This window comes from Mesoplodon densirostris, chromosome 10 (genome assembly GCF_025265405.1).
Source record: "Mesoplodon densirostris isolate mMesDen1 chromosome 10, mMesDen1 primary haplotype, whole genome shotgun sequence".
NCBI lineage: Eukaryota > Metazoa > Chordata > Mammalia > Artiodactyla > Ziphiidae > Mesoplodon > Mesoplodon densirostris.
In genome coordinates, this window is record NC_082670.1 from 74,987,632 (window position 1) to 75,001,875 (window position 14,244).

Genomic DNA, 14,244 nt, shown 5'->3' on the forward strand with positions numbered 1-14,244 from the left:
TGCGATGTCGCTAGTACTGCTGAGCCAAGCCGCGCTGTGCTGCGGTGCCATGCCGCCGGAGCCGGTAAGCCCACGTCCGCGCCCCTCTCCCGCTTTCCCGTCCCTCGAGCCCGGACCCAAATTCGTCCCACCCGTCAGCTCATGCTTCTCCAAGGCGTTCGCGGAGAGCCGTCTGAAGGGGACGCGTGTACATGCTCTGGGGCACCGGGCGTCGGGCTGCTTGAGTCAGGAACAAGGGAATCAGACAAACCTGGGTTCGCACGCCACCATGTGCTCTTGATTCAGCCATTTATGCTCACGGAGCCTCTTGTCCTCATCTGTGTAAGGAAGGGTCATACCTAACTTACCAGGATCTAGTGAAGGACAGCGATAGGGCTTGCAAGGCAGCAGCAAAGATCCTGGCACATAGTAGGTGTTCACTATTGTTATTGCCTGGGGTCTTGAGGTCTGTCCTCTTTGGGGGCACAAGAGCTGCTTCTCCATTCCACTCGCCCTTTTTGCCCTGTTAATTTCGCTGTACTGGGGCCCTTGTCCTCAGAGCTAAGCTCCTGAACTCTACTGCAGGTTTCTTTTCGTCCCCTGTGCCTTGAAGGACTGAGGGAATCTTCTGGGTCATTAAAGAAAAGCTCATCTGCGAAATAGCATTTGAAGCTATACTGCTGCCCTTTTAGCATAGCACATAGCATAAAAGCATGGTGTTACTTGGTGATGGAAAGACAAACCCCATTCCCTGCCCTTATGTCTTCAGCTACTCTCCTTGTCCTCTGTCTCAGTTCGGAGCCCATCCCCTCACTCCCTGGCCTTTTCCACTAGAGGAAGAACTCATTGCCTTTGCAGTAGCTGCTGTTAGGCCAACAGCTTGAACTCTGTAAAGTTTAGAGCTGTTGCTTTGCTTCTTCCTAAAATTTGTCTCACCAGCCCTTTGACAAGAACGTAGCTCCCAGTATGGTGGCTCATTTGTTTAAAAAGCTGCCTGATGATATCCCTTGGAGTTCAGCTTTGAAAAGACAAAGATGAGCGACTGACAATTTCACCCAACTCAGATTACTCAAACTATCAAAAGTCTTGCCTTCTGTCATACAAGGTGTTTAGAAACGTTGAGGCCGTGAAGGATCAGATTCCAGAGCTGGTGGACTTAACCACGCTGTGTCATGTCACTGGAACTTGCGGCTGCCTTTTAGGTCCAGTATTTTATTACAAAACCAAAGTACTAATTACTTTTTCTTATAAAAAGACATGAGCAGTTAACTCCAAAGGATTTAATACTGGCCTTTCTTAGACACTGATGATATTATTTTCTAAGTTCTCTTTATTATTTTTTAAAATAAATTTTATATATTTTATTGATTTTATTTTTGGCTGCATTGGGTCTTCGTTGCTAGTGCGGGCTTTTCTCTGGTTGCAGAGACCGGGGGCTACTCTTCGTTGCAGAGCATGGGCTTCAGTAGTTGTGGCACATGGGCTCAGTGGTTGTGGCTCACGGGGTCTAGAGCGCAGGCTCAGTAGTTGTGGCACGCAGGCTTAGTTGCTCCACAGCATGTGGGATCTTCCCGGACCAGGGCTCGAACCCCTGTCCCCTGCATTGGCAGGCGGATTCTTAACCACTGCGCCACCAGGGAAGCCCTAAAAGTTCTTTTTAAAAGATAACATGGGCCTCCCTGGTGGCGCAGTGGTTGAGAGTCCGCCTGCCGATGCAGGGGATACGGGTTCGTGCCCCGGTCTGGGAGGATCCCATATGCCGCGGAGCGGCTGGGCCCGTGAGCCATGGCCGCTGGGCCTGCGCATCCGGAGCCTGTGCTCCGCAACGGGAGAGGCCACAGCAGTGAGAGGCCCGCATACCGCAAAAAAAAAAAAAAAAAAAAAAAAAAAGATAACATGATGAAATCACAGTTGCGTTATGATTTGATAAATATCTCAGGTGAGTCCTTTTATATTAGAAGAAGAATTTTTTAAAGCACCTGGGAAAGGCACCATGGACTGCACTCTTCTGCTTATCTTCTTGGCACAGCCAGTCCTTAACCTGGGAAAACTCAATATTCTAGACTGTCCTGAAAGCCTGCAGTTAAACATAAGAGTGTGAAGGGACCTTCATGGTGGTCCAGAGTTATCCCCTGCTTGTAGCAGAGACGGCTGAAGTGCAGAGAGGGGTAAAAAACCCACCTCTGGTCTTTAAGGGAGGTGATGGCCAGGCTTGAGGGTCAAGTGTACTAGTGGTTAATCAATGGCCCATCATAGCCTACCATGGGGCCACGTAGTCTCCCTCAAACTGTGAAGTGGAACCAGCTCAGCATTCATCCCTTGTATATGCATTTAAAGAAAAAGATGGTGTTTTGCCTAATTGGCAAATGAAAGCTTGTGGTTTGACGGTATTCAACATGGCACTTGGTGTCTTTCTCTCTTACAGACGATTCAGTGTGGCTCTGAACCCGGTAGGTGCACTAGAAACAGGGCTTTACATCAAAAGCACAGTTGGACCTTTAGGGGACCTGAATCCCGGCAGTAGGTCATCAGAGACCAGGCACAGGGTGAACCATTGCTTTGTTAGCGGATGTGGGTGAAGCCTCTATCTGCTCAAGGCAGAGCTCCCAGGGTTTCAGGTGAGCTGGACTCCTGGCAAGTTAGAGGCACAGGAAGGGTGGGAATCACCATGCAAGGTAAAAAGGGAAGCCTGCCACTCCTTGGAGGGAGATCAAGTGCCATGGGAGGGACGTCACTTACAGTTGGGAACAGGATGCAAATGTTTTAGAGAAGAAGGAGTGTGGGAGATTGTAGCATTTGAAGAATGGGTGGGCTTGTGCCCAAGAAATGTGGATGGACAGGGTGAGCTGGAGGAGAGATGGTACCAGCAGAGACTAGGAGGTAGGGAGGGAGAGTCATGGGGGCCAGCTGGCTGGAGTCCAGGATGAGGTGTGGGGAAGGCAGGACTGATCCTAATAAACATGTCAAATATATTAGATACACACATACGTATGAAGGGACCCAGAGTGGTTACACGTGCTCTGTAGGTTGGGGCCAGGAGGTTGAGCATCACCTCGGCTGCACATCAACCAGCACTGAGAAATGTCTGGCCTGCCTTAGCTGGAAGAAGAGATGAATTGTGAGTGAGGGGTGGTCAGGGTGGGTCACGTAGAGCAGGTGGCATTGGATTGGGCTGGGAAGGGGGGCTGTCATGGGCAGTCTCGCCTTCTCCCAGGACCATCTCCAGAATGGATGGTCTGACACACCCTGACCCCAGGAGACTTGAGGGATCTCCGAGTGGAGCCTATTAAAAGCAGTGTTGTGCTGGAGGACTATTCAATTTTGATGAACATAAGCTGGATACTCCGGGCAGATGGTAAGTTTGCATCAATCAAAGATAAGGCCTGATGTGTCTGCTAAAGCAGAAAAGGGCAGACTCTACAACCCATTACTTCCCCTCCCAGGCACATATCCAACAGAACACGTACATGCACGCACCAAAGCCACAGACTAGAATGTTCATAGTAGCAGTATTCATTAACAGCCAAAAATGCCTCAAATGCCTGACGGTTGAATTAGAATCACAAAATGGAATCCAGTATAGCAATGAGCATGAATGATCTGTAACTACACACAGTGTGGATGAATCTCACAAACAAAAGAAGCCAGATTCAGGAGTTCATACCTTCACATCTGCACAAAGGCCTGCAGTCCTACCCACCACATGATTCCATTAACAAAGAGTGCAAAACAGGCAAAACTACTCTAAGCAGGTAGAAGTCAGGACAGTGGCTACTCTCAGGTGGGGAGTGACTGAAAGGAGGCCTGAGGGGCACTCCTGGGGTGCTCCTTGACTTAAGTACTGGCTGCATGAGTGTGAAAACTCATCAAATGGCACGCTGGTGTGCTTTTCTGTATGTTATGCTGTCCTTCATGGAAGAAAATTGGGTAAGGCCAGAGATGATCCCCAAGGTTTAGGAAAACACTCTCTCAGGTAGATAACTTTTCCACCTCCCAAAGGGCATTGTGGAAGTCCTGGCATTTCTCTGAGGCACCTTGTGAGTTCTTTGGATGAACCAATCCTGGGGACCTAAAGGCCATGTGTATAGGTTCCACCCAATAAATTCAGCTAAATTCCATCCGGTCAATAATCTGGGAGTGCCAGTCGGGTTCCCAGAGGGCCAAGGGGAGGCAGACACAGGCACAGACTCCATCAGGGGAATCCTGGAGGGACCTGTACTCTGAAGGGGTTGGGGAGAGAGGAGCAGGAGAGGGCCCTGGTGAGACCACATTAAATTAGATGTTGCAATAAGGCATTTGGCTTCATCCCTGGCACAGAGCAGGCTCATGTATGTTAGCTGTTGTTATAGGCGGTGGTGCATGAGTTGGGCCTTGAAGGAGTAAGACTTGGAGAGGCAGAGAATAGGAGGAAAGGGCATTCCAGGGAGAAGCAGCAGCATGCATAAAGGTGCAGACAGAACAGCCATGGCTGCTGAGGACACTCTGAAAGGCCTTTGTGGTGTTCTATACAGCAGGCCTGTTCCTCTTAAAAGAGACCCAAAATAGTGCGGTTAGACTCCTCTTTGCAGGTATCTGTGAAATTCAGGCTCACCTAAGAGGAGGAAAGGCTTTGGAATTCGAATCCATATTCTTCCACTGATGAACTTTGTAAGCCACAGCAAAGCTCCCTGAAATTCCCTACGCCTCACTTACCCCATCTGTAAACTGGAGACAATCATAGTGCCTACCTTTGAGGGCTACAGTGAATGTGAAGTGTGATGAGGCAGGTAGGCTGTCTAGCATCAAGTCATCCACAGATTTAACACTAAATACACAAGTGCCCTCTTGCCCACTTTGGCAGCCAGCATCTGCTTGTTGAAAGCCACCAAGATCTGCGTGACGGGCAAAAGCCACTTCCAGTCCTTCAACTGCATCAGGTGCAATTACACTGAGGCCTTTCAGACTCAGACCAGACCCTCAGGTGGCAAAGTAAGCACTTGGAGACACTTGGCTAATTGTCACTAATCCAGGTCCTTTGTTGGGGGTGTGGATGTTGTGCTCACATACAGGCTGCTGAGAGCTACAACCTGGAGCCTGAAGCAGAATGCCTGGGTTCAAATCCCATTTGGGGCCATTTCTCTGCTGTGTGCCTTGGGCAAGTCAGCATCCCTGGGCCTCAGTTTCCCCATCAGCAAAGTGAGGGAAGCTGAACTTAAATTACACCCTGGCTCTAGAATTTTACAGTTCTCTGATTCTGTGAGTTACACTGGCAAACCGTGTGGGATCCATTTCCTTAGCAGCCATTGACTAGAGACATGAATTTCAGCAGTAGGTTAAGGAATGAAATTATAAATGAGAAGAACTTGGAAATTCAGGGCTTCCCGCTTTGCCTTGCAGTGGACTGCAATGCAATTTTCCTACATTGGCTTTCCTGTAGAGCTGAACACAGTCTATTTCACTGGGGCCCAATGCAAATATGAATGAAGACAGCCCCTCCCTGGCTGTGAACTTCACCTCACCAGGTACACTTCCTCACTCTCCTCTTACTCTCTGTCTTGCTGGGACACCTGTTTTGGTATGTGGTTTGGTACAGAGAAGCCGGGTACCCTGGACAAGGTGTTTGGCCTTGCTGAGTCTCGGCTTCCTCGTGTGTAATATGGACATGACAGTAACCGCACCTCACTCACAAGGAGAGGATTAAATCAGGTGAAATGGAGGGGAAAGCCCATTCCTGTGTGTCAGGCACTGATTGAGCACTTGACATGCATCATCTCACTTAAGCCGTCAACAACCCCGAGGTTGGGACAGCCCCGTTTTACAGATAAAGAAACTGAGAACTTAAGTAACTTGCCCTGGTTACACATGCAGAAGTGAAGCTGACAGTCAAACTCTGGTCCTTCTGGAATGATGCACTTTAGCCATTCTTTGTTGTTGATGCAAAACGCTTGTTCCAGCCTGTTTCCTGGCAGGCTGTGTAGTCTGACAGCGTGTGGCTGGTCTCTGAGGATGTACAGACTCCAGTAGGTTTGTCCCCCAAGCTGCGGTGAAGAGGCAGATGGCACTGAGTTGAGTGCTGGGTTCTTGCCCTTGCTCTGTGACACACAATCAGCTCTCTGGTGTCACACCTGCAGTTATCACACACGGGGTTGGGGTGAGGATGAGATGGGATCATGGGTGAGGAGGGTCCAGCATGGTGCCCGGCCCCAGCAGCTCCCACGTCACCCCCACTCGGCTGGGTCACCTGTTCTGTATCCCATGCCTGTCCCTGTCCCAGGTGTAGCATCGAAGCCAAATGGGGCAATTTCCAATCTGTCATTGTTCCTTGGTCATGGTCCAGTGTATTCTTGGCATCACATCATTTACTACACAGTAGCGCCCAGCTTTCTTGATGAGACTAAATCTCATTTTTTAAATTATATTTTGGAATAATTTTAGATTTATAGAAAAGTTGCAAAGCTAGTACAAAGAGTTCCCATATACTTCTCACCCAGCTTCCCTTATCGTTAACATCCTACATTACCGTGGTCTATTTGTCAAAACTGAGAGTCCAACACTGGTACATTTCTATGAACTAAACTCCAGACTTTATTGGATTTCGCCTGATTTTCCATTAATGTCCTCTTTCTGTCCCAGTGGCATTTAGTCCCCCGTGTCTCCTTCATCTCATCTCATCTGTGACAGTTTCTTAGTCTTTCCCTGTGTTTCACGACCATGACAGCCTCGAGGAGTGATGGCCATACATCCTGCAAACCCAATCTGGGTTTGTCTGGTGTTTCTCTCATGATTAGACTGGGGATATAGGTGTGTTTGGTGAGAATTCCGCAGAGGTGAAGCACTCTTCTCATGACACTCTATCAGGGGTGGGTGACATGCACAGGACGTCACAGGTAGTGCTCACCTTTGTCACTGGTTAAGTGGTGTCTGCCAGGCTTCTCTGTGTAATCTAGTATTTTTCCCTTTCCCAAATTTTAGTTTTTGGAAACAGATCACTAAGTCTACCCCATCCTGGGGTGGGGGTATAGGGTGGGATTAAGCTCCACCTCCTGGAAGGGGCAGTATCTACACATATTACCAAACCTCATTTTTGAATGGTTGGTTTCTAAGTCTTCTCTTGGGGATCACAGATAGTTTTGATAAAGGCTGTATTTAAATTAGACTCTGGTTATCACTTCATGAATAGATAACCTTCTGTTTAACAGTATAATGTTAGCATCTCATTTAAATCTGGTATCTGGGGCTTCCCTGGTGGCACAGTGGTTGACAGTCCGCCTGCCGATGCAGGGGACACGGGTTCATGCCCCGGTCCGGGAAGATCCCACGTGCCGCAGAGCAGCTGGGCCCACGAGCCATGGCTGCTGAGCCTGCGCGTCCGGAGCCTGTGCTCCGCAACGGGAGAGGCCACAACAGTGAGAAGCCCACATACAGCAAAAAAAAAAAAAAAAATCTGCTACCTGACCTCATATCTGAAATGTTCTGGCAATTCATTACAGGTGTGGTAAGCATATGTGTGTGCACGCTTGTTGGCAAGGAGTTAGTTAATTCTTGATTTTTGTCTCACTCACCCGCACCAGAAGGAACTAACTCGAACTTCCGTGGTGGTTCAAGCGACTGGGGAAAGTGAAGGTGCTGTGGTCCAAGTAAAGCTGAACGAGATGCTCTGGGGAGGGGAGGAGAGGGGAAGGGCACTGAAGACCCACTGCACCGCAACTCGTTGCCTTTGAGGGGTCTTTCTAGTTGCAGCAGGTGAGTTCTCTCCCCAGCTCGCTTCTGCCAGCAGTCTCGCCATCATGTGAGGCTGATGGGGAATCCCGGCTTCCATCTTCACAGCTGTGAGGTCAGGAAGCTGACCTTATCGTCACGGTCCCTTCTGCTTTTGTGAGTGGCTGTTGACTTTCCAAGGTGCTTTTATTCCTATTTTCTGTCACAGAAACACAGAGGAATTCTGAGCCATTTTATTATCCCAAGCCTCCATTTTCACTGCAAAGTGAAGTAACAAAGGATTTGAAATCAGCAGGCTTGGGTTCCCAATCAGCATATGAACTTTGAAGGGCAACTCTGTCCCCTCGGGGACTGAGTTTACTCCGCTGGAGAACAGGAAGTTGGGCTAGCAGGTGCTCTCACAGCTCCTTCCACTCTGAGTGTATGCTGTGGGGCCATGGAGGGTCCCGGTAGGACACAGCTACACCCAAGACATAAGGGCCTTTTTGTTCTTCATTCCCGGGACATACAGGCAGAGCTCAGACACGCCCGGCGGAGCAGATACCCATCAGCACGTTAGGAATGCACCCCTTTTCCAGGGAACCAGACTCTACTAGTCCCAAGGGACTTACATGTCGTAAAGCGCTGGCTTAGGTCGAGGAGTCCCACTGCTCTGTTTTTTGGAGGACATATTTGTATATGTATTAGGACGTGACCTAACCCTTTTAGATAAGGAAATTAACATCTTAGCAACATGTACAAAGTTTAGGTTCACAGCTCAGGAGTCTTAGAAGGTGTTTGGTCTTGAGTCACTAGTCTGGATTTTAGGGCTTTGTGACAGAAGTATGACCAAGGAAAGAAAAAGTCCTATTACAATGCTAGAGAGGGGTTGAAGCCAGAAAAAAACGGAAGAGAAGTTCTGGTGAAAGTAGAAATATGGCTGAGCCCCTCATTTCTCCTTAGCTGACTCCGTATTTCCGTACCTGTGCTTCATTTATGAGATCAAGATCCGTGACCAAGCAGGATATACACAAGAAGGGAAACAAAATCAACGGTGCAAAATTGATGTTCAGAGTGCCGCAAGGATCTGCTGAAAAACGTCAGGGCTGTAAAGGGACTGAGTATATGAGGGAACATGCATTTCACTGCTTTTTGACTTTCTTATCTGTCTCAGTGGCCCAGGCCTGGCTGTTACTGTAATTCATTGTGGCCACACAGACATTTGGATAACAAATTAGGAATAGTGGCACCAAGAGACACACGTCATTGGTGCCTGAGAGCAGCTGGTTCTGGAGAATGTCTCTCTGGATTTAGAGATGTTAGTACCTTCACTGCAGGTTGACAAATAAAATGCTTCCAGAACTAGCCCAGGGGTGGGGTCAAAAGTTAAAAGGGGACTTCCCTGGTGGTTCAGTGGTTAAGAATCCACCTGCCAGTGCATGAGACATAGGTTCGAGCCCTGGTCCGGGAAGATCCCACATGCTGTGGAGCAACTAAGCCCATGCGCCACAGCTACTAAGCCTGCGCTCTACAGCCTTCAAGCCACAACTACTGAGCCCACGTGCCTAGAGCCCGTGCTCCGCAACAAGAGAAGCCACCACAATGAGAAGCGCGTGCACTGCAATGAAGAGTAGCCCCGCTCGCCGCAACTAGAGAAAGCCTGCGTGCAGCAACGAAGACCCAAAGCAGCCAAAAATAAATTAAAAAAAAAAAAAAGTTAAAAGGTGCTGGTCTTAGAAACCCACCTCCTAACAATCCTGACTGCTGTGTAGGCACAGTGCCTATGGATTCCTGAGCACGTTCACACACTGGAGCTTAGCTGATCCTCAACATTCCCGTAACCAGGTGGCATGACCCCCCACATCTGTCAGTCTGACAAAACAGCCTTTAAAAATGCCATCTATCCGTATTATGTATTAAGTGATTGCACCCAGAATAACATTAATTCAGCAAAGAACAAAAAAACGAACGTAAACTCTGGCTACCACAGTGAAAATGTGGAGTAAGAGGCCAAAATGATTTTAGAGGACTGTTCCTAACCTCCTGGGCCCCCTCCCCCTTTTGAGAATGTAATGAAACACCTGGACACTCTATGGAAAAACACACTGATCTGCAGACCCCCTGGAGATCTACTGACCCTTGGCTTTAAAGGGACCAAAACTTCCACAAAGCACTGAGTAAAAGTTTTAGTTTCCAAATAAGAGACAAATTTGGTTCTGTTCTGCTGAAGATGAATAAGCTTTGTTTTCTCGAGGCAGAAGTGTGCTGGGTGGATGGCTGCCCCTCCTCCTCTTGGCTCTGCTGGTGGCCACGTGGGTGCTGGCGGTTGGGATCTATCTGACCTGGAGGCAAGGTAAGGATTATAATTCAGTTCTTCAAAGAAACGCAGATGAGGAAATAACACTGATTTTTTTTTTGAAAGCAGATTCCTCCAAAGGCAATCACATTTTGGCATTACACAAGAGTCAGACATTTATTTAATGCCTCAGAGCTCTCCTAAAGACTAATATAATGACTGGACCACACCTGCTAAGGTAAAGCAGGGATTGGGACTCCAGATCTGCTATCACCTGTTTTCTTTTTACCATCGAGGCATCTACAACGAGTGTAATGGGCCAAAGATAGCTGATAACAGATTACGTTTTACCTGTGATAGGTACTCTATGCTAGTTCCTACTTTTGAAAAATAATTCTTCCAAAGCATAAGAACAACACTCACTTGGATTCATATACTCTAAGGATCTTGCCAACTCTAGAACACTGAAGACTTGAATAAGAAATCAGAATATTTATATAGATACACAGCTAGAGAGAGGCCCACTGAAAACCTCTGCTTCTCCTCCCCTCCACACGTAGACAAGGAAATATAAATGTAGTCTTTGAGTTGTTTGTGATGTTGTATACAGAACAAGATTAATCCCATGTTCTTTCTTAGGTAAGCAAGCCAGGTCAAACTTTGACCTTAAGAATACTTATATTAATGGCTATTGTTTGACTCGTATTCGTTACAGTAGTTTCATACCTAGTTTCCATTCTTTAGCACGTATAGGACAGAATTCCAGTTGAGTTCCAGCTGAAATGGGGTACCACTTAACCTTATGGAACTGTAAAGAAACTCTACCACCTGTAGGTAGAAGATGGAACAACTACTGAGTTGACCCAACTCAAAACGTGATGTGAAGGGCAGAGAGGTCAGCTGTCCCTGTTGACATATGGCACTAAAAATACTAAATTTACAACCACCCACCTGAAAAAGAGTACCTTAAACCTGAACAGGGCTTCCCTGGTGGCGCAGTGGTTGAGAGTCCGCCTGCCGATGCAGGGGACACAGGTTCGTGCCCCGGTCCGGGAAGATCCCATGTGCTGTGGAGTGGCTGGGCCCATGAGCCATGGCCACTGAGCCTGTGCGTCCGGAGCCTGTGTCCGCAACGGGAGAGGCCACAACAGTGAGAGGCCCACGTACCGCAAAAAAAACAAAACAACAACAACAACAAAAAAAACAACCTGAACAGTTTCTATGAATTTCTTTGAAAAGCTACAGGCTTAATCAAGAGGACTAATTCAGTGATAGGGACTTAGAAAATACATCTTTTAAGCATCTTTAAGGTTTAAGCACTGATGTGTTTCAGGTGATGTGTACAAAAGGAACATCAGGGGTATTTTCCTCTCTGGCAGTCGTAACATCCCTGGTGCTACGGTGATGTGCCCTAGCAAGGGATCATTTATCAGCGATAGTTTAGACTAGAGTAAAAGCCTGTTATTTGCTTTCCAGAGATGACAAATGCTTTTCTCCCCCACCCAGAAAGGATCAAGAAGACTTCCTTCTCTACTACCACACTACTGCCCCCCATTAAGGTTCTTGTGGTTTACCCATCTGAAGTATGTTTCCATCACACAGTTTGCTACTTCACTGAATTTCTTCAAAACCACTGCAGAAGTGAAGTCATCCTTGAAAAATGGCAGAAAAAGAAAATAGCCGAGATGGGTCCCGTGCAGTGGCTTACCACTCAGAAGAAAGCCACGGATAAGGTCATTTTCCTTCTTTCCAGTGATAACACCACGTGTGATGGTACCTGTGGCAAGGGGGGGGCAGCCCCTGTGAGAACTCCCAAGACCTGTTCCCCCTCGCCTTTAACCTCTTCTGCAGCGATCTGAGAAGCCAGACTCATCTGCACAAATACGTGGTGGTCTATTTCAGAGAGGATGATACCAAAGACAACGACACTGGGCTCAGTGTCTGCCCCACATACCGCCTCATGAAGGATGCTACGGCTTTCTGCACAGAGCTTCTCCATGCCAAACAACGTGTGTCGATGGGGAGAAGGGTGCACGCCTGCCACTACAGCTGCTCCTCCCTGTAGCCCAGCCACGAAGCAGGAGACCTTAAAGCCTTCCTACTGCTCCAATTACAGGAGGAAAGCATCTGTGACGATTCTGAAGTTTACCGTACGGGCTACTTGTAGGGAGGATTACAGTTGAACCTTGAACAACCCAGGGGGTAGGGGTGCTGACCCTTATGCAGTCGAAAATTCATGTATAACTTTACAGTCCACCATCTGTCTCTGTGGTTCTGCATCTGTGGATTCAACCAACTGCAGACCTGTAGTATATATTTATTGAAAAAAATCTACATATAAGTGAATCTGCCCAGTTCAAACTTGTGTTGTTCAAGGGTCAACCATACGTATACCTGCTTTAGCAAAAGGAAGTAAGGGAGGATTCACAACTGAATACATACACCTTAGTCTAGTAATTAAAAGTTTTTATGCTAATAAAATTGTTACAAATTTACTAACTACTGTGGCATTAAAGAACAGAAACTGAATTTATAACTATAAAGCTAAGTCAATTTCACACCTAAAAATCAAGAACACTTATAAAACTATAACCATTCAGATAATCAATGATAAAGCATCTCCTAGCTGAATATCCAGTCTTGAATAGTCCATGCTCTGCAGAGTAGGTAGAATTGTTTAGCTCTATAACTTTCTAAGTTTAATTAATGAATGCCAAACCTAAGAGTCCTCACTAATTCACTCAATAACTTCTTAGGTGAAAAACCTTCTATTACACACACAAGTCCTTTATTTCTAAGATAACAAAAATAGGGAATAACAAGCTGAACCTGTCTTTGCTGACCAGATGACCTACTCTATGTGGAACCACTTGTATACTTGGTATTTGCATAGGACCCTCCCTCTCAGAACTAGATTCATGTCCTATCTGACTCTTGTACAGGTGACTTTTAACATCAACAACAAAATACATCACTTGCAGAGCTGATGTCTACTTTTGCCCAAAGTTACCTATTAGAAGTCACTGTCAGAATTCAGAGTTTTATGGTTATTACATAACTTTCCATGTTCAAAACAAAAATAATTCCTATGTTGAAGTTAGCCCTCCTGAAGTAATTAGTCATTTTATAAATGAATTATTGCACTGGTTTACTTAAAAAACAGAATCTACCACAGAATTACAGAATCTGAGATCTCTAATTACAGAATTAGAGATCTGTGGCGTTTTAAGTCTTTCAACTTTTTACTTTTCTCAAAGCATCTTTTTCTTAATGCAGAGGTCACCAAAAGGTTGTTTATATTAGCATCCATATTTTTCTAGGAAAGCTTGTCTCTTTCACACAGTGCAAGACTGCATCTGCTCTAGAATGTGGATCAGTTTCAGGTGGCTGACTGTTAAAATGTTCTTGTAGATTATCCTTAAAGGACCATGCCACTCCTTCTAATACATGTCTTACAGATAAAGACCAAAATAAGGAAGCATAGAGTGTCCAGCTTCACAAGCAAATGCTTAGCAATGCCTGAGGCAATACAATTAATGTGGTAAAGCTCACTTACTTGTCATGATCAGTTTTCACGGTGCTTGTAAGTGCTGGTAATAGAAGACAGCTTATGTCAAAACTTGGACCAGAAACCAACCTCCTCTGAATCAACATCTACCAGTTATAAGAGCAATATGCTATTATGTGAAAAACTATTATAAACAGAAATACATTATGCTTTTAGAACTAGGTAGCCAGTATTAAATTGTGTTGAAACAGCCCAGAAACATAAAATCAGTATTGTATAAATGTAATTATTTTGTTAAAAAACTGAAAAAATAAAAGCATACAATTTTCAAATTTAAGGCAAACATCCCAAATAATACTAGCAAATTAAAATTTTGTAATACTGGCAGACTCTTCTTTGTTTCCAACCTACTGAGCAGATATGCAAAATAATCCTATTTATTTAAAATGCTCTAGTAACAGCATTTCTCCAAGTCCTAAAACTTCCAACCATCCTTTTTTTTTTTTTTTTTTTGGCCATGCTGCGCAGCTTGTGGGGTCTTAGTTCCCTCACCAGGGATTGAACCCGGGGCCACAGCAGTAAAAGTGCCGAGTCCTAACCACTGGACTTCCAGGGAAGTCCCCACCAACCGTCCTTACTGTTTCTATATTCCACTTACCTGCATCTACTTTTGTCTTTCCCCCAGTCCCACTCCTATCCTCAGTTCTAGAGAAGCGAGATGGTCCCTGGCAGGGAGTGGCAGGAATCAGGCATCCTCCCCATCCTCCCAGGTCTCTGAGCCCAT

The 14,244-nt window shown here is 46.3% G+C and overlaps 1 protein-coding gene and 1 non-coding gene across 2 annotated transcripts; one reads left to right on the top strand and one right to left on the bottom strand.

Annotated features, from left to right (window-relative positions):
* The first annotated feature begins 4 nt into the window (after positions 1-4).
* IL17RB (interleukin 17 receptor B) lies at positions 5-12,017 on the top strand. Its single transcript, XM_060111491.1, is given in 12 exon segments — positions 5-64; positions 2,405-2,429; positions 3,194-3,334; positions 4,820-4,947; positions 5,356-5,420; positions 5,422-5,480; positions 5,740-5,756; positions 7,494-7,595; positions 8,620-8,735; positions 9,915-10,009; positions 11,459-11,731; positions 11,734-12,017. Coding segments are annotated over 12 exon segments (1,365 nt in total).
* A 1,986-nt stretch (positions 12,018-14,003) lies between these two features.
* On the bottom strand, positions 14,004-14,076 carry TRNAK-UUU (transfer RNA lysine (anticodon UUU)). The gene has a single exon. It is a non-coding gene; the product is annotated as a tRNA-Lys (tRNA).
* Positions 14,077-14,244: the final 168 nt, after the last annotated feature.